General features: G+C 34.0%; 2 protein-coding genes across 2 annotated transcripts; one reads left to right on the forward strand and one right to left on the reverse strand.

Annotated features, from left to right (window-relative positions):
• The first annotated feature begins 6,489 nt into the window (after positions 1–6,489).
• Positions 6,490–9,329, forward strand: LOC143590115 (O-fucosyltransferase 14-like). The gene is made up of 3 exons (XM_077070701.1): positions 6,490–7,691; positions 7,776–8,025; positions 8,981–9,329. Exons 1-3 carry the CDS (start codon positions 6,490–6,492, stop codon positions 9,155–9,157), a joined length of 1,629 nt encoding a protein of 542 aa, XP_076926816.1. The 3' UTR covers positions 9,158–9,329.
• Positions 9,330–11,347: 2,018 nt separating this feature from the next.
• LOC143589550 (protein STRUBBELIG-RECEPTOR FAMILY 6-like) lies at positions 11,348–14,770 on the reverse strand. Its single transcript, XM_077070284.1, has 16 exons — positions 14,549–14,770; positions 14,261–14,393; positions 14,109–14,180; positions 13,954–14,019; positions 13,791–13,862; positions 13,656–13,727; positions 13,497–13,568; positions 13,366–13,431; positions 13,211–13,273; positions 12,866–13,134; positions 12,514–12,803; positions 12,172–12,443; positions 11,973–12,105; positions 11,788–11,906; positions 11,551–11,707; positions 11,348–11,470 (listed from the first exon to the last, which is right to left on the reverse strand). Exons 1-16 carry the CDS (start codon positions 14,691–14,693, stop codon positions 11,348–11,350), a joined length of 2,124 nt encoding a protein of 707 aa, XP_076926399.1. The 5' UTR covers positions 14,694–14,770.
• Between the last annotated feature and the right edge of the window lie 7,036 nt (positions 14,771–21,806).

The raw sequence follows: 21,806 nt of genomic DNA on the forward strand, positions 1-21,806 counted from the left end.
TCCAATTTCTAAACCCTAATCAAAGCATAAAGTATGAAATCTCTAAAGTCAAAAATCAAAATCAAAATGAAACGTCGTTGAATATTAAGAATCTTCAAAAATTGATCAAAAATGATAATTTAATCAATCAAATTGATGTGTAGAAGGATTTAGATTCATCAATCGATTATGAAATTGCAGAATACTATACTCAATTGCGCTCTTACTATGGTTCAAAATATCACGTTTAAACGTTCTGAACAAAACTGAAGACACTAAACGTTCTGACCAAAACAAACACCTTTAAACGTTCAAGTAATACGTTCAATTACCCTCAATTAATACTCTTAAACTAATACGTTCAAGTAATACGTTCAAAAGTTCAAGTTTAAACGTTCAAGTTTAGAAGTTCAATTCAAAAGTTCAAGTTTAAACGTTCAAGTTTAGAAGTTCAATTCAAAATTTCAAGTCTAAACGTTCAAGTTTATACGTTCAGCTTAAACATTCAAGGTTAACAAAAAAAGTTTAGAAGTTCAGCTTATACATTCAGACCTTTAAATGTTTAGTAACATAAAACTTGAACAAACCTTAAACGTTCAGAAGCTCAGATATGAATTTAAACATCTGTAACATGAAATTGAACACTGAAATCATTTCATATAATCTCGTAATCATTAAACAATTATCAATCGACCTTCAATTTTATCATCGATATCATTATATGAACAAAATATGGAACGTCTTTAACTGGGTTTCTGCAAATGGTGTATTTCATTCAATTCAATTGAAGCGTGTGTCTGAAAATGGCGTCGTTAACGATGGTTGAATCGACGCAACGGTTAATTAGGATGGAAACGATTTGAAATAATTTACAAATTTGTCACCGTGTGTTTTTTGAAATCTAGGGCTAAGGGTGTCCCGTACGTAATGTACGATAAACGATTATTGTATTATATCCTTTATATATATATATATATATCAAAAATAGCAAACATGTAATTGCGTGAGATTAATCAAATATACTTGTTATGTTTTTACTTGTCTTTGTATGCAATTGCTTGACATATCCCCTTGGAGAGGGTTCACATATTGACCACCGCCCGATTCACTTGGCAACGGTCTTACTCTATTTATTTGCTCATGTTTGATTACCAACTCCCGATTCGCTTGGCAATGGTTTAATCGACAACTTATTTGCTCATGGTTTGATTTACTTACCGCATTTATTACGTTTTGCTTATTTATCATACTATATCATATTTCTTATATTAACCTTATTTTATTGCAAAACTGGTGATAAACTCACTCAACATGTGTTGTTAACAAACTCTGTTTTCTACGCATATGCAGGTTGTTTGAAGTTGAAGTATGGACACTTAGAAAGACCTTAGGGTTATAATGAAGAAAAACGTGGATTTAAACTTGTTACATTTATTTACTTGAAATAACTTTGTTGTATTTGGATATTGTGTGCACATTTGAAATAAAATAATTAAATAGATATTGTCACCTTTATATTATGATAGTATCTTCGAGCTGTGAGCAATCGGATCACGCACCGGCATTTCCGCCTTAGGTTGGGGTGTGACAATTTTACCCGTCTCAACAAACCGATCATCTCGAAGCTTCAAAACAAGTTTTCGTTTATTATATATATATATGTGTGTGTGTATATATATATATATATATATATATATATATATATATATATATATATATATATATATATATAGGGGAAGGTTCATGTGCATTTTAGTCTTAACATGAGAACATAGGAAATAATACCAATTTATAAAAAAACAAGAACGTAAGAAACAATACCAACTATAATACCAATCTACATAAACAATTATTTGTAATAACTAAGGAAAAAACCTAAAAATTACAACAAAAGAATCAAAATCAAGCACAAAATAATAACAGCAAATACCAATATCAGCCAAAGAAAAAATCTAATAATAACAACAAAATATAAATAAGCAAATACTTATAACGTCTCATAATAAAAAATTAGCAAATACGAGCAAAAAATAACAAAAAACACTTAGAAAGACCTTAGGGTTATAATGAAGAAAAACGTGGATTTAAACTTGTTACATTTATCTACTTAAATAACTTTGTTATATTTGGATATTGTGTGCACATTTGAAATAAAATAATTATATATATATATATATAGGGGAAGGTTCATGTGCATTTTAGTCTTAACATGAGAACATAGGAAATAATACCAATTTATAAAAAAACGAGAACGTAAGAAACAATACCAACTATAATACCAATCTACATAAACAATTATTTGTAATAACTAAGGAAAAAACCTAAAAATTACAACAAAGAATCAAAATCAAGAACAAAATAATAACAGCAAATACCAATATCAGCCAAAGAAAAAATCTAATAATAACAACAAAATATAAATAAGCAAATACTTATAACGTCTCATAATAAAAAATTAGCAAATACGAGCAAAAAATAACAAAAAACACTTATAAAAATAAACCTAATAATAACAGCAAATTAGTTCTCACTGTTTTCATGTTAAGAATAAAATGTATTTGATCCTGTTTATATATATATATATATATATATATTAAATTAGTATATCATTGTTTAAAAATCGATAAGCAATAATTTTAATCGCTTACGCTTTTAATTTGATTTTAATAAAACACCTCTAACGATCCCAAATCCGTTATAAACCCATTACATTGAGTTGTGTTCATTTATATAGTTCGAATATTTATTTTAGTTATACCTTTAAACTTAGGGCATATCGTCGAGACTTCTCGTGGAAATAACTAGCCCGCTTTACCCGTCTTCTCGTTATCGTCTTTATTTTGAGGTGAGTAATCCACATCCCTTTTTTTTCCTATTTTTGTTTTGGGGGCATTATGCGCATTAGAAATTAATTATTATACTTAAACCAATTCCATTATTTGTGTGGTTGTGGTATTGCTCAATTGATTATTGATTGCTATATGAATTATGTGTTTACTGCTTTATATTTGGTTGGTATCTCATCCTCATTCTCATAGTATGATCATACGCCGTCTGAGTAGGCATGTCCGAATCTAGCGGCATGTTCGAAAAGACACTTTTGTTACTTATATTTTATGTTGTTATTGGTTGCAAATTCGTCCGAGTAGACATGTCCGTATTCTAGTGGCATGATCGAAAAGACACTTATACTTGTTAAAATTAATTAGTGCTATTCACATACGCAAGGAATTGTTTATTTCTCATTATTATTATATTATATTTACACTAAACCATGGTTACTCTCTCAACATGTGTTGTTGACAAATTATTTAAAACGCATAATGCAGGTTGTTATTGTTAGGGCACGGATTTCCGGTATCCTCAGGAAACATTATTCAGAGCAAATTCAGGATGCGGTATCGTCAAAGATAACAGGTATCCTAATTACATTATATAACTAACACGATCTTTGTTACTTTCCATGTTTACCAGGTCAAAGACGGTTGCTTGATCACCCGAGAACTCGCACTTGCTGTTATTAGGACGTGACCAATAAGGAAACGTGTTGATAAGAAGAATTAACAGCTAATTGATTTAGTCTAGGAGTTTCCTTAAATATAGGATTTCTTGTTAGACTTAATTTGTTATAAATAGAGCTTAAAACAAAGGATCATAACACGCACTCTAGACACACGAGACTTACTAGTACTCGCATTCTCTGTAATCACGATCAAGTTTGAGCTCCACCATTGTAATCACCTTTGTTATTAATAAACCGGTGGTGATAGTTTTCACCGCCCGGGGTTTTTTGCTTGTTATCCTAAGGATAACGGGTTTTTTCCTCGCAACAAATCCTTGTGTTCAAGCACTTTTACTTTCACTTTATACAAGCACCTAGTCCCGATTACTAATTTGGTTACGAAACTACCATTGTCAGTTTTTGACCAAAACAGTTATAAGAAGTTAATTAAAGTGAAGACATAGATTTGGACTTTAGGTTAAAAGTTATAAAGTTTAAATATTTTGTTAAATTTTTTTTCATTTGAATTATTTGTGTACGATTGCTGTGAATAAATAAATTCATATATTAACACTTATTATTATTACTAGTGTCTTTGAGCTATGATACAAATTATGTCGCGCCCCAACATGTTCCGCCGTAGGTTGGGGTGTGACAAATTACTCTTTTTAATTACCTTAGTCAAACAAAAAATTAATGTACTTACATATCTAGTTACATAATCAATCTAGTTAAACAATATAATTACTTTAGTTATAATTTCAGTCAAAGAATCTAGTTAAACAAATTAATACGCCGGTTATCCAAACAGTTACGCTAGTTATACAAATACATATGCAAAACTTCATCAACTTCCAAATCGATGATTCATAATTACGCTAGTTGTACGCTTGCATACACATTCATCAGATTTAAGATCAATAATTTATAATTAATCTAGTTATAACTAAATAGTTACGCTAGTTATGCAAATAATTACTCTAGTTATGCATATAATTATGCAGTTGTACAAGCTCATATATACACAAAAGTTCATTAGATTTAAAAGTCTTAGGTGATGTTTTGAAAATCAAAATTCATATATATAGAATACGTATTCTTCTATACTAATTCAAAACAGAATGTCAATTGTTAATTGATATTCATTTTCAATTACATTTCAATTCATATCTGATTAACAAAATTTCCAATTCACATGTCATCATCAATAATCAAGTTTAGACTTGCCAAAAGTATGTTTCAAATAAAAAAAATCGTTTGAAATGTTTTCAATTGCAAGTTTAAATATAAAATTCATTGAAAGTTTTACAAATTCCATTAAAAAGAATAGTTGACTTAATCACACAATTGCCACGGCGTTGGTTTTATAATTTTATTCTACTGGATTCCACCCTTGTATATATGCTAGGATGTTAGGCCGCTCTTCGCCGCGGGGGTGGCTATTCTGCGACGGATGTTTAAATTTGTAAGCCTTGGTTTAACGACCTGTACACCGGTGCTAAACTCGTGAAAAAAAGAGACTTATACTGAAATGCAATTAAAATACAAAAATGAAAAGAAAAAAAGAGCAAAGCTCGAAGTATGCATATGTACGTGCATCAATTAATTAGATGTATATTATCACGTAAAGGCTGCTTTAAAAAAATATATATAATCAAACGTAACTAAGAATAAGAACGTCACAACGAGACAAAATATATATAATCAAACGTAACTAAGAATAAGAACGTCGCAACGAGACAGAATATATATAATCAAACGTAACTAAGAATAAGAACGTCGCAACGAGACAGAACCTCATAATAGCAAACGAAAACGAAAGATAAGCAAACGAATATATAAGAAAATCACATTATCTATCCAAGTAATTAACTCTTATCTATATATAATATTAGATTTTATTCCCCGTATTATGGGGGTTGTTTTACATTATTCGTTTTTAATATTTATATATGTATATTTGGATTTTAATTTTATTTATTGTAAGAAAGTTAATAATTAATATACTTGATGTTTGATAATTAAACGGTTTCACAAACAAAAGATATGTTATATTCCGGTTTAAAAGTTAGCTATCTGGGTGTGATGAGACCTTTATCCGTGAATTCGGATCAAATGCGTGAGAAGCCTTCATTTACAAATAAAGCAATCTGATATCTTGAGGAAATGGTTGTTTTACATTTTTCGTTATCAAACCCTAAGTATATTATTAACTTTCTTACAATAAAGAAAATTAAAATCCAAAAAATAAATATTAAAAAACAAAAAATGTAAAACAAACATTCTCGCAAGCCATCAGATTATTTTATTTGTAAATGAAGGTTTCTCACGCATTTAACCCGAATTCACGGGTAAAGGTCTCACCAAACCCAGATAACTCTTAAATGGGTTATAACATCTCATTATATTAAAAAATAATCTCATCAAATATTTGATATGAAAATCCTATAAAATAGAAATATACTGAAAATTAATATCCTATTTTATTTTAAAAAAAGATATTATTTATAATTAAGAAACAATTTTATAATAAATAAAATAAACGGGTAATGGGTATCACCAAACTCAGGTAGCTTTTAAACCGGATTATAACATATCATTTATTTGTTAAACCATTTCATTATCAAACCTCAAGTATATTAATTATTAACTTTCTTACAATAAATAAAATTAAAATACAAATATACATATATAAATATTAAAAACGAATAATGTAAAACAACCCCTGTAATACGGGGGGATAAAATCTAGTGTAAATATAATATAATAAACTATAAAATAGCTCAGTTATACAAATCTAATAAGTATTGTTGGTTTATTTGAAAATATAGACCTAAACCCATAATAAAGAAGATTTGGAGGCGGTAAGATTAAAGTGTAAAATCTTGTAATCTACTTGTTGAGTAAAAATTAAGGTAAATAAATAAATGTTTTGTTGATTTAGGGAGTTATAGATTCAAGCAAAGCAACCGGCAGTGGAGCAGAGTAGAGTAGATCTCTGAAACTTAATGGAGCGAGGAGAATCTTCCTCCTCCGACGAGGAAGAAGACACCCGCCATTTAATTCATCAACACGAGACAACCAGCTTCCAGATCGATCATGATGAAGAACACCAGCACCCTCATTCTCATTCTAACAACAGCACTGGTAACATCCTCCTCTTCTTCTTCTACAACATTAATAAAAGAACAAGGTACCTGTTCGCAATCACTCTCCCACTCATCCTCCTCTTCATTTACATTTACTTCAACTCCGATTTCAAATCCCTCTTCCGTACTAACAGCACACCCCAATTCCATGCTCATTCCTCCACCATGCGTGAATCCGAATTGCAAGCTTTATACCTATTAAAACAACAGCAATCACGCCTTGTTCATTTATTATCATCCAACAACCACACTCAGCATCTCAGATCTGCTCTCGCTTATCAGATTTCACTCAATAACAAAATTCAGCAGGCCCTATTGTCCTCTCATCAATTCGACCGCCTGGAACCTAATCTCACAAACCCTAATTTTACGGCTTGCACCAAAACAGACCGCGGCTTATCCCGAACAAGGCGCACGATTGAATGGAAGCCCAACCAAGATAAGTACCTCTTTGCCATTTGCACATCCGGTCAAATGTCCAACCACTTGATCTGCTTAGAGAAACACATGTTTTTCGCCGCCGTACTCAACCGCGTCCTGGTCATTCCCAGTGCTAAGGTGGATTACGAGTTTAACCGGGTGCTTGACATCGATCACATTAACAAGTGTTTGGGCAGGGAAGTCGTGCTCACGTTTGAGGAATTTGCGGATCGTAAGAAGAACCGTATGCATATAGATAAAGTTTTGTGTTACTTCTCGCTGCCGCAACCGTGTTATGTGGATGATGAGCATGTGAAGAAGTTAAAGGCTATTGGTGTTACCATGAGTGAGCTTAAGACTGTGTGGACTGAGGATGTGAAGAAGCCGACGGACAGAACGGTGCACGAGGTGACTGAAAAGTTCTCGACGAATGACGATGTGCTTGCCATTGGAGATGTTTTCTTTGCTGATGTGGAGAAAGAGTGGGTGATGCAGCCGGGTGGCCCCATTGCTCATAAATGCCAGACCTTGATTGAACCGAGTCATGTGATCTTGTTAACCGCCCAACGGTTTATACAAACTTTCTTGGGGGAAAATTTTGTGGCACTTCACTTTCGGCGCCATGGATTTCTTAAGTTTTGGTATGCATGTAGTTACGAGGATCCTTGGTTTTGCAAAATGTGAATATGATATTCTGTATAACTACTTTTACATATATTTTGTAGCAATGCCAAGAATCCGAGCTGTTTTTTCCCAATTCCACAAGCTGCAGAGTGTATTAGTCGTATTGTTGAAAGAGCCAATGTGCCAGTCATATATCTTTCTACAGATGCTGCAGAGAGTGAAACCGGGTTGCTGCAGTCATTGGTTACACTAAATGGGAAGACTGTGCCGCTCGTTACACGGCCAGCTCGTAATTCAGCTGAAAAGTGGGATGCTTTATTATATAGAAAGAAACTTGATGGAGATCCACAGGTCAGTTTAACACATCTTTTTTTCTGTTCATGATATCGATCTGTTTTTATAGTGGATTAGTATTTGTCTCTGTGGCCACTAAGTAGTATATTGTTTATCATTGCCTGCTGATCAAGATTAGAATATGCTTCCTTTTGAAAGCTGCTCTGATGACATGTCCTTATGCATTTTATGTTAAAGTTTTCTAGTTGCATGGCAGCTTTTTACCACTTAAAAACAGTTTCGTACACTTATGATCCAACTAAATAGGACTTTGATTTGACTTATGATCCAACTAAATAGGATGGTTTAAAATATAGAACATTGGTTTGACCAAAAGTCAGTGAGATCCTATTAGATTTACATCCATGAATGCAGGATTATTTTATACAGTTAACCTGCCTTTGTTTTTAAACACTCATTCTGAGCTCCTATAAGGTTTACACCCTGCTCATTCCTGAACACATCTAAAAACCGGACCTTTTAACATCTTACCTTTTGACTTTCTTTCAATCCAACGTATAATGTTTCAGAAACCTGTCTTTTGCATTGTATAAATCTTTTGTTAATCTTTCTTTGCAACCAACTATTCTTACCATTTTTTTCCCTACTTTTTACATCAAAATCGTGTAGTTAGATTAAAATCACAGCCTAACTTTTGCAAAAAGACAAATTGTCAAAAAGTCTTGAACTAAATCCCTATCAGTTGGATATACTAGCCTCAACTAAACACAAGACAGATTACTTCCTGGGCTGAATAAGAATACATTCAATAGACTTTCAACATTTGACATGACACAGGCTGACTAAAGTCAAAGCTGGAAATATGAAGTAATGGCTGGCAATGTGCAAAAAGTAAATGCTAGATTCTTTTATTCTTGTATATGTTGTGAGGGTTAGGGAGAGTTGACACTTGTTGAATTTGGTTTTCTTGACATCCTATAAAGTTTCATGAATTGTAATTATCTAAACGAAGGTGGAAGCTATGCTTGATAAGACTATTTCTGCTTTATCTGCTGTTTTTATCGGAGCTCCAGGATCAACATTCACAGAGGATATTCTTCGGTTACGCAGAGGCTGGGGAACAGCATCAGTATGTGATGAGTACCTCTGTGAGGGTGAAGTCCCAAATTTCATTGCAGGAGATGAATAAAGGGGTTGGTAAAAGTTACATTGTAACATATGATGACAGTATTATAATTAGAGTTAGAATTAGAACAAGCTGCTGTTTGGTTTTGTTTTGGTTTGGTTTTGATGTACACTTGAGTCATTTTTTCATTCAATTACAAGTTTGGGTTTCATACCTCATTATAATAGCAGCAATGTGAATCTTGACTCTATGCAGAGTTTGCTCTGTCTGATACAAGTATTATAAATCCTGAACAGTGGCTTTTTGCGTGTGATTTATCATTTTTTGTTTTCATGTACCACTTGCATACTGTTTTTGAAAAGATTTTAGCCTATAACTACTGGTTGATGGGATGACCGAACATTTTTGGTAAACTTAAGGTTTGCTGATAATTGGCCTGTTTTAAAGTTTATTGTATGTTAAATGAGAAAATTCAAGTTGTCTTGCAACTGCTCGTATAATGTGATGCATCCCCATAATCAATTAATTAATTATTGCGTTATAGAAAAATGACCACTTTGATTTTCTCTTGTATATAACCCTGAAGGGACATTATAGTTCTATTCTTATTATTTTTCATTGCAAAGCAAAACCGCATTAAAGCCACATATTATCGTCTGCATTGGTCATCGTCGAAACGTCTACATTCTTTGACAACCTTAGTAAACCTCCCGCTTTCTACCACCGCCATCATTGTCATAAGAACACAATCAAGATTGCAAACACTTATAAAGCACGCATGAACAATCGTAGCACAATAAAACAAATGAGTGAATGCAGGGTTTGATAACCTTGTAATTAAAACCGGTGTGATTTTGATAATTGATTGTGGCTGTGGAGATGTGGAATTGTTTAGAAACAAACGTCAGTGATCTTGGTTGTGCGCTTTACCGACTATACGACGAGTTACCAAACATTCGAAATAGATATTATTATTAGAAATGGGATGTTTGTGTTTACATTGTTACTATTAGAATGTGATCTCTTTAGTAACACTTAATTTTTATTTAGTTTAGAAAAAGAAATTATAAATTTATTTATTATTACTTATTAGTATTAAGGTGAGTGTTTAAATACAAAAGTTTTTGTAGGATAAAATGTTAAAAAAGGAGAGAAAGAAAAATAACTGGCTTGTTGATTTGTGATGGCGGTGGCATAAAGAGAAGTTGAAGTAGAAGTAGAAGTAGAAGAATGAAGGGTGTGTGAGTGGAAAACAGTGGGAGTTATATATGCATATAATGTAACCTTTTCTGTTTCTTTGTTATAAAGTCGGTCAAAATAAATTAATAATTAGTCAAAGCGTTGTGTTTATTCTTATAGTTTGTTTGTTTGTTTCGCAAGAGAAGAGAAGATGACGGCTGACATTGAAGACGACATTGCCCTCCTTAAACCTTGTGTCAGTCAGTAAATTAATCAAATACATAAAAACAAAACAACCGATGTCCCATGCCTTGCATTAATGGGATTTCAGTCCATAACACTGCTATCTGATATTTGTCCCTGACTGGTGACAGCATATTTAGGTTGTCTTTTTTTGGCAGATGGCAATATTGAAAAAGGCGTGCATTGTTTTGTTTGATGAAGTTGATGTGATCAGAGGTGCATGGTTGATGATGGCGTTGGTGGAGATAATGAAGTCCAGCAAACCATGCTTGAGATTGTGATTCAGCTGGACGGGTTTGATGCTCGTGGTAATAAAGTTCTGACCACAAATAGGTATGTGATATTTAAAAATGAATTTGGTTATATATATATGTGTGTGTGTGTGTGTGTCTATTTGTGTTGATATTAATGCTACCTTGCAGACCTGATATGTTTGTGCCCTACTGCATCATAGAGATGTTTATTTTTTTTTGGTTATTTCTTCCTATTGACTTGTACTAGCTTTATAAATGTTTCGTTCAAGTCAACTTAAAAAAAAGGTAAGCCTTAAATAGTAACCATTGCTCATATATCACTTAATTTTAACATTTGAAAATTTTGAGAACTAAAATGGTTTTGCTAGGAAAAAGAAAAAAGTGAGACGTTTGTTAGAACAAATATTAAAACTTGGTTGTTGATTTGTGATTATATCCCTTTTAACTAAAAAACATTTATTATTTATACTTGTAAAGTGAATAATATCCAGCTGGTATAAACAACACTAACATGTTTTGCTTTCTATTTTACAACAATCAAACTGAAAGCAAACAATATAAGTAGAATAAATTATGTTCAAAGCTCAGATGGACGGGGAGCATCATTCCCAACTGTTCTCTTGCTCATGTCTGTCCTCTGCACAAGTCGAACCAATGCCTCCACCACTTCAGACATTGGCGGCCGAAACTCAGGCTCAGGCTGACACCATCAACCACTCGTTACACAATATATATAATAACATGGGGTATCATTAACGTGAATATATATAAATTACCTACCTGCACACATAGAGCAATTACATCTGCAAACCGAGAGAGAGATTTAACCGGATACAGTCCTTTCAATGCAGGATCAACCATTTTGGCAAGGGCATCAATGTCATGAAGCTGAGGTGTTGCCCACCGCACTAATGACTGCTCTGATCTTACCCTTGAGCTGTACAAATCATCATCATTATTATTTTTTATTATAAAACAAACAAGCTCGTCTGTCTGTTGTGCCATAAATAAAATTACCTATCAAACGGTTTTCTTCCCGTTAGCAGTTCCAACATGGTGACACCAAAACCATATACATCGCTTTTTATCGTGTAGTGACCAGACATGGAAACCTCTGGGGCACTATTGTCCAATTCCTGTAACAGTTAAAAACAGTCATGTAAGTAACTTACTTGTTTGTTACTTCTAAAAGACCCAATTACCTGATCTGCATATGGAACAAGGCTTGCTAAACCACAGTCAGAAAGACGAGGATTCAGCTCTGAGTCCAGCAAAATATTGGCCGACTTTATACTTTTATGAATAACAGATGGCGAGCATACTTCATGCAGATATCTTCAACAAAAGTTAAAAATAAAAATAATGTGTCAGTTAGAGATAAGAGAAAGAGCACCAACTTACTCCAATGCGCGTGCTACCCCTAAAGCAATCTTCACACGGTTATTCCATGTTAAAGGCGTGCTGTTGTACTCGTCTGATAGGTGCAGGAAATCATAGAGTGAACCGTTCTTAAGAAACTCATAAACTAGCAGGCGCTGCCCGTGCTCACAGCAATACCCAACGAGTTCTGTCACGTTTGGATGTCGTAACCTTGATACATCAGAAACTATATCTATGAAACTTTCACCACCTGCACTTACAGCTGATGACTTTATTTTCTTTACTGCAACAACCTACAAACAAATGCAATATCATGTACTGTAACAAGTTAAACATCAACGTGGGAAATTCAAAATATTATACCTTTCCGTCTTCAAACTGAGCACGGAAAACCCGACCAGTGGACCCCTCACCAATAAGGTTATCAGCACTGAAGCTATCAGTAGCAATTTGGAGATCTGCTATTGAATACGACACGACATTCGTTGGGGCTACGCTTATTTTCTTGGGAACCACTGGTTTTGCTGAGAAATCATTCTCGGAATCATCGAATGATTTAAGGCGTTCGACGGGTGGGGGTTTAAGATTCATTGCAGATGGAAGTTCAAAAGCTTTTGTGTTCGCCATTGAGGAAGCCTGAACAGACTTCAGTTCTGCAAGAGATCAAAAACGATTAGATCGAAATGGAATTCATATAATATTTAAGTTTTTGTACCTTGTGGGTGTGAAGCAAGAGAAGCAAAAGGTTGGTCCTCAATGTCTGTAGGTGATTTTCTGTATTTTTTCTTTAATAAAAAGAATGCAATGACTGCACCAACAACCAAAACGGATATCACAATTCCTGCTATAGCTCCACCGTTAACCCCGGATTTCTTGCCACCATCACTAGAATTATTGGTAGGTGAGCCCCTGTTCCCTCGGGTTGCTGGTGTACCCGGTGGGGGTGGGGGTGCGGTTCCTAAGTTCCATGAGTTACCATCCTTTCTGCCATTCACATTATCAATTTAACATCCAAGTTGGATAATGTTACGGATAATAATATTTCAAATCAGATGCTTACTGTAGGTTTATGCTCTTTAACTGACTAGGAACCCAACCACTGAATTTGTTATTGGCCACATTCCTGTAAAATGTAACGTGTTGGTAATTAATATGCTTGTTTTACAGAAACCAAAATGTTCCGGTTGCAAAGTGGATTATAATTTATAAGCTCACAGGTTTTTAAGGGGGAGATCAGCAAGGACATCAATAGTGCCTGTAAACTGGTTGTTTTGCAAATACCTGCATCATAACAAGCAAAATAGTTAAGGGTTAATACACCTTTATAAGTTTAAATTTGAACTTACATATCGGTTGCGCTGGACAGTGAGCTGAAGCTCTCGGGAAGATTACCCGTTATAGAATTAAAAGATAGATCCCTGAAGCATAACATAAACATAAGTATTAATGCTCTATGATCTCACATATTCACATGAATAAAAAAATAAAGGATATGGAAGGTTTACAGTGTGGATAGAGATGAGAGTTTTGCAAACATGTCTTGCAATTCACCATTAATTTGATTGTGTGCAACATTTCTGGTCACAAAATCAGAGGAATCATATACGATACTAAAAAAAAAAGTTAGAAAGCCCACTTACAAGTATTTAAGAGATGTCATTAGTGATATGGAATAAGGAAGGTTGCCACTGAAACCACATCCAGCCAAATTTCTGCATTACAAGAGTATTTATGACAAGTGCAACAATATTCAATAATGAAAAGTGGAAGGTGTAGAAAGACAGAGAGAAGAGAGAGCAATACAATGTTTGCAAGTTTGGAGGAAGGTTATAAGGTATCTGGTTGCCAAGATTGTTATTGCTTATATCACTGCATTACATGCATATATAAAAATGTATTTTCATGAATGACAAATTTCTTTCTTTTACAAAATAAGCAGAGTCGTCTGTGTATCTTACAAGGTGGTTAATGATGTCAAACTTGTAAGCTGGTAGCCTATATTACCAGATAGCCCAAGACCAGATAAGTTGCTGAAACAATATATACAATATAAATTAGTTAAACATGTGTGAGTGAAACAAACAAACAAAGAGCATATATATATACATACATTTGTGTGACTCTTGAGCCTGAACACTTGACACCTTTCCAGTTATCTCCACATGGATCCCCACCATTTGAGGTCCATTTGGTCAACTGCCCAGGGGAATTCAAGCTTTGATACATGACTCTAAGAGCAGAGGCTGCAAGGCTCAACTTAATCAAATTCTTAAAATTATATCATGTTTTTAATTTGGATTCAATTCTTCTGTCTGGTAATATAATATCATCATGTCAATGGATTAAAACCACATACAATGTCCCAAAAAAATAAAAAAAGGAAATAATAAGTACAAACCATCAGATGGATCTGTGTCGCCATTAATTAAGGCTGGAGCCAATACAAGAAAGCCAAATAGTAGCAGTAGCCTCATCATTATCATCATCATCTCAGAACCAAGAAGACATGTTTCTGCTGTTTTGTCAAGATAATAATTCTTCATTCTCTTCTATTCTATAGGAACAGAAAGCTGGCAGGCACCGAAGCAACACAAATATACTCTCCTCCCTATATTTATATTTATATTTATTATACTAACTAACATATGATATGATATATATATTTGTTGATGCGTGTACTAATGAAAATAAAATAAAGATAAATTAAAAAAGAAAAAAAAAACAAAGTGGGTGGAATATCATTTTCAGTAAGGAATTGATTGATATTGGTAATTTTAACTTTGTATTTACTAACTTGGATGAATGTTATTATTATTATTATTATTATTATTATGCAACTCACGGGAATCCTGTCCTGAAAGGACGAATCTGCCCTTGATCTTTTCTTTCTTTTGTTGGGTATGGAGCATTGACAAACGAGTGACAATCCTCAAGCCACACCGACTCTTACCTTTTTCTTATGGGAAAATTCCCATAATAAGTATTTATGAAAACAAATTTATATTTTTAGATATCATTTGCAAAAATTTTCAAAAATAGATATTATAAACTAGTCATGACGAGTAGTTTGTAGAACCAATTAAAAATTGCCACGTGTCCTTAAACTAACCGTAACGATCACGTTCACTAATCATTTACTCGCCACGACTAAATAGGTTTCATGCCTCGTAATCAACACCCACGAGTTATTTAAAAGTCCTTTAGTCGCGACGACTAGTTTACTTGGTTTACATTCCCTACACGAGTAGTTTATTAGTAGTCAACTCGTCACGACTAGTTTAACATTATAATCTATTCTTCGCGACTAAAGAACTTATGAATTACTCGTGGGTGTTGATTACGAGGCATGTAACTTATTTAGTCGTGACGAGTAATTGATTAGTAAACGTGCTCGTTACGGTTAGTTTAAGGATGCGTGGCAAGTTCGGATTGGTTTCTATAAACTACTCATCACGACCAGTTTATAATATCTATTTTTAAATTTTTTTGTAAATAATACCTAAAACTAGAAATTTGTTTTTATAAATACTTATTTTGAGAATTTTCTCTTTTCTTATTTACAAAAAGAGTGACATTTTAACGAGTCTAAAGGGCTTCTTTTAACATTCACGTTTAAAATATACATAACTAACAACTTAGACTTTCGACCATATAAGTGATAGAATACCAAACATGCGTATGGCTTCACTTCATTACCCCAAGTTATATTGTTTTCAAACCTATAATTATTATATATATTTAAATTTTAACAATCTTGACACCCACAAAATCACTGTTTCTTGACTTTATGCTTATAAATTTTGTACCTTTGGCTGTTTATGTTGTACATTTTCCATTCAATTTTGGAAGCTCCACGTGTATGGCAATCTTTACCTGTTAACGATTTGTTTTGTTTTTTTTTTTATGTCAGCTCCTTTGATGACTCTCTCTTTCCACTCTCTTCTTTCCTTTCTCTATGTAAATCGTCAGAACCACAACTTCATCTCCGCCACAGCCACTGACGGTCGGCGTGGATGGTCGCAACCGTCATTCCCGATTCCGGTCATGCCACAACCACTATTGATTTGATTTTGGAGGAGAGAAAAACAGAGGGCTAATTTCGAGCTCCTACTGTTGCCGGGTTTCATTTTAGGTGGCGGTAGTGTGACTGCGCCGGATTATCACCATCTTCTGTGCTACGTTGGTGGGTTGAGAAGGCGGGGCCAGTGGCTGAGAGCCTATTACTTCGTTCAATGGCCAAACATGTCCCAACCTGAACTCATGGGTTTAGGTTTGTAAATCTCTTTCTTATTACAAATTTGGATTTTTAAGTTGTGATTTCAGTTCATTTAGAAGACCGGTAAGTAACTGTTAATTTAGACTGATGCATGCGGTTGACAAAAGAGAATAATATTCATATTGTTGTTGTAAATCAAGTCTAATCCTCGTTCTATTCATAAGAACCAAGCTTGACTTCTTTTGTCAACTCCTACATAATCTATCTAGATTTTAGTATGGGTGTTTGATAACAGGGATGTCGGAATTGAACGACCATATTTGACCTTTTTTTGGTCAATGTGTACAAAATCAGTCAAGATTTTGCTGAGCACTGAATATACATAAAACTAGAAGTCTATGGTTGTGGTGTTTTCCGGTCTCATTCTGCCCGTCATGCTGCCTTATGCTATTGTCAATTTTTTCCTTAAATCTACAATCTACACTATGATGACGCTCCTCTATTTGGCGTGGCAACCTATGTTGCAGGCGTTGATTATGATTTAATTTGTTGTGTAACAACAATTTAGTAACTGATTTTGGTGGTTGTTCACCGGCCCTCAATCGTTTGTTGTTCTCCGTTTGTCTCTTGAGTTTTATGTCTACACTATGATGACGCTCCGTTATTTGGAATGGCAACGTATGTTGCAACCATAATGGGGATCTGAGCCACAAATCATGTTTCGAGTTTTTTATAGTTTCGTTGTATATTTATTATTTTCACTTATGGTTCAAGTGGTGTTATATTTTCAAATGTTTATGTATTTTTTTCTTTCTCGCAATCCGATTTCGTCACTGTTGAAAGCGTATTTGCGTCGTGCTTTTGTTCTTCGTGAGCTGTGCAGGTTCCTTTTATTTAGTGAATTCCACGCCAACCGCTTTCCTTTATCCCCAAATTCTTCAGGTTTAAATCATCACAACAATTATTTCTAATTTAATGTTGGACTCAATGTCTGGTATCTAATGAATTTGTGGTTTATGCATAAGGAAGATTGAATGGTAGCTTAGGGGACATGTTCACTGTGCAGGTCTTGAAAGCCAACATAAGGTATTGTAGCTATTAAGCTTTGCCTCATGTTGTCTTCAAAAGATGTCTTTTTACATATTTTGATAAGTTCATGTTTAATGTGCAGATGATATGGAAAGATGTAAATTACATGGAAAATAAAGATGGTAAGTATATGACAACTTCTGACTACTGAATGAATTAAACGAAGATGGGTTTAAAATCTCTATTGCAACATGCTCAAGGTGCTTTAGACGTAGCTAGCAGCTTCTTTGATTCGGGTGAGTGTATAAATACTAGGTTCTTAGGACTAGGATATTATGTATCCATTTAACTCTTTTTGTAACTACAATAATATAACTTATAATGCAATACGCCTATGCTTATATATTACCCTTCTCAAAACCCAGCGCAACGCGCGGGTACTTAAATCTAGTTCTAATTTTAATTATAATAAATAATACTTCAATATGATTCCGACTTAAACCAACCAAACCTGCCTCCCTAACTAGCTTCTCTTCATTTCTCAAGAATTTATTTTATTTTTATTTTTGCAGGTGAACCAGCACATCTAATCCGGGTTCATAGTCATGTTTTTTAAACTGATACTGAAGTCAACTTTTGATGTGTATAATCTAGGGGTGTTCATGGTTTGGTTTGAAACCGTAAAACCGTTCGAACCGGTCATTGGTTTGGTTTCACGGTCGGTTTTTTTTTCTTAGCTTGTGGTCGGTCGGTTTCAAAATTTTCAAACCGTAGTGAATGGTTTGGTTTATGGTTTACACAAAAAACCGGCCATATAAAACCGAACCGTTAGATTTAAAATTTTTAAAAATGCATTATATTAGATATGATTAGTATTGTACATCACACTTAAGGGGGTGTTTGGGACTCCTTATTTTCATCAACTTATAACTTATAAACTAAAAGTTTATAAGATGTATAAGGTGTTTGGCAAACCATAAGGTCTTATGGATTTTAACTTATGGAGAAGGCAAAATAAAGGGGTTTTGAAAAGTTAGGAATTTGTAACTTATTAACTTAATGGGTTTGATTTACCTATTACACCCCTCTAACCCTCAAACCCATTACACTCCTTTTAAAAAAGAGTGTCCTTTTTACTCATTTTGGTTTTTCCCAACACATAAGCTAATCCAAACATTTTTTTCAAAACTTATTTTAAAATATTCATAAGTTAATAAGTCCTTTTAACAAAAAGTCATTTTTCTCTTAAATAAGCAATCCCAAACACACCCTAAGTACAGTTGAATGAAGGCTACTTTATCCAAAGTAAATTGGCTAAGTGGATATAAAGTTCTCAAATCTCAACCCTCCCTGATTAGCTATTGAAATATATGTAACAGTTATTGACCATTGAAAAAGCATTTTGATTCTTGAAATTGTTTTATGTAGTGCTTATGTTTTTCTTTTTTCACTTATGCATTTTATGTTCATGCTAACTGCTAACTTATATGGACTGTTATAAACATTTTTTTAACTAGTGTCTTCTTTTTTAGAGAAGTATTATGCTAGCTTTTATATCTTTTATATAGTCTAAACCGTGAAACCAAACCGTCGGTAGTGGTTTGGTTCGTTTTGGTTTAAAATTTCAACGGTTCGGTTTCGGTTTTCAATAATGAAAAACTGATACTAACGGTTTGGTTACGGTTTGACCCAAAAACTAGCCAAACCGGACCGTGAACACCCCTAGTATAATCAGATATATCTCTCACTAGTTTTCAAAAATAGATATGAAATTATTCAAGCATGTAAACGTGAAGAACACACTCTCACTCACATGATGACACACAAGGTGAGTGAGACAACCATAGACTGGTAAGTAGGATTGTTTAAAATGCGCGTGGCTCGCTTGAATAAATACTTGTTTGTAAACAAGTCGAGCCGAGCCGAGCCAGCTTGGTTTGTGCTTCGTCATTAAAGCTGTACACATTTACAGCCTCATTTTTTTTTTTCACGAATTATGTTTAGCATATATTTGAAATAAGACAATAAAAGATTTGGTAAAATAAAATGAGTGAAATGATGAAATGACACGGTTGGTTGGTTAATGGTGTTAGAGCATTCTCATTCAGTTCCCTATCCATATATATCATATAATTGCACTAAAAAATACTACATTTCTCTCTCCTGTTAAATTAAATAATATTTTTTATACCTTTTTTATTACAGTTTTCTTTCTCCACCCTATAATTTACAAAAAAATCACTACCTTTTCCCCAAATTTACAAAAAATCACTACCTTTTCTCTCTCCACCCTATAATTTACACTCACAACCACACCTTATAATTTACAAACCCTCCTCACATAATTTTAAGAGATGGGTTGGGAATGCTCTTAACCCATCCCCTAAAATTATGTGAGGAGGGTTTGTAAATTATAGGGTGGGTTGTGAGTGTAAATTATAGGGTGGAAAAAGAAAAGGTAGTGATTTTTTGTAAATTTGAGGAAAAGATGGTGATTTTTTTGTAAATTATAGGGTGGAGAGAGAAAACTGTAATGAAAAATGTATAAAAAAATATTATTTAATTAAACATGAGAGAAAAATATAGTGTTTTTTAGTGTAATTATATGATATATAGGGATAGGGAACGTTATGAGAATGCTCTTAAACCACATCCTGCAATTGCAATGCAAGCCAGGGCAGGCCACAAGCCCGACACCCGCTAGGTCCAAATTTTTTATTTTTTTAATTTTAAATTATATGTATTTTTATTAAAACAATATGTATATTTAGTGTTTAAATTGCATTACATAACCACTAACTTGGTTAGTGGCAAAGGGGTATTACTCCCAACCAAAATATTATAGGTTGTAGTTTCATTTGAGACATGTTTAATCCTATTTTTATGCAAAAGTGTTTTACGCAACCTAATTTATAACTAAGTAAGCCCATATCAAAATTAAATTGTTTAAATTCAACAAAATACTCCTTTTACTTAAGGCCCAAACAATTTTCGCCTGCGACCCAAAATTTTTTTCTTTCTCGGAGCCGGCCCTGCATTCCATTATTATTTTATTTTCTCTTTGTCTTATAGATATTATTATTATTTGTAAATGAGCCAACTTGATTTCAATAAAAATGGGTAGAGGTACACAAATCGGGTATTAAAAAAACCCAGGTTCGGGTATGAAACTGGGTTCGGGTATCATCGGGCATTGGAAAATCGGGTATTAGTAATACCCGGGTAGGGTTCAGGTCCGGGTATTGGCTTGAAAAACCATACCCTATGTACCGGGTCCGGGTCGGGTATTGAACCGGGTCTTCAATACCCGGGTATATGAATACCCTATTTTCGGGTATTGAAAAAACCCGTTTTCTGGGTATTTGAATACCCTATTTTCGGGTATTAAAAAAACTATTTTTCTACAACGTTCTTCTGTTAACGGGCCTGCTTCGTTTTTTTATTCCAACTCCATTTTTTTGCATACAAACTTCAAAGCTCATTCAAACATGTGTAAACAACAAAACAATGATATAAAAAAACATATATTTTATGTGTTTTAAATTGTTATTTGGTATATCAAAAGGTGTTGCTCTAAATAAGTATTTATATCAAATATGTGCTTCAAAAAAGATCCGTTGAAGAACGGCTATAGATCTGTGGATAGTCACACAACTACTACCAAGTGCCACACAGACACATGTGCACAAACACTAATATCCAGGTATGCAAAAAAATCAAGTTTGGGTATGCAAAAAACTTGGGTTTTTGGTATAACTAAAACTGGGTTTTGAGTTTCGGGTATAACTAGAACCGGTTTTGGGTATTATTGGATTTATATCGGGTACGGGTTTCAACATTGAAAGTCATACCCTATCCGTACCCTACGGGTAGTGTCGGGTTCGGGTATTAAAAACCAGGGTTTAAAAAAACCGATTCCGGGTTTTTTTTCGGGTCCGGTTCCAGGTTCAGGTTTTTTGTGCACCTCTAACAATGGGTACGTAGCTAGCTGTTTAGTCTAAGTAGTGTGGTCTAGAGGTGTACAAAACCGGTTTTAAACCCAAACAAAACCGGTTTGGTCAACGGCTGGTCAAAACTGGTTTGACCCAAACCGGTTTAGACACAAGATAGGCCGGTCTGGTCACGTTGGTTCGGTTCGGTTTATAAACCGGTATAACCGGTTTTTCCTCAAACCGGTTTGGTAAATCTTAAGGGGAACCGGTCTTGAAACTGGCGGGTTGGGTCGGTTTAGAAACCGGTTTTAAACCCAAACCGGTTCGGTTTGATTTGCCTAAAACCGGTTCCAAACCGGTTATTTTATACACCTCTAGTGTGGTCTCATCCAAAAAAGGCTTGAACAATGAAAACTAAGCAACCCATTGCAATTTTAAAAGGCCTAATTGTGGGTTATTTAAGCAATTGGGCTGGGCTT

This window comes from Bidens hawaiensis, unplaced genomic scaffold, assembly GCF_021521415.1.
Source record: "Bidens hawaiensis isolate Kalapana, Puna unplaced genomic scaffold, B.hawaiensis_p1.1 tig00001597_1, whole genome shotgun sequence".
Lineage (NCBI taxonomy): Eukaryota > Viridiplantae > Streptophyta > Magnoliopsida > Asterales > Asteraceae > Bidens > Bidens hawaiensis.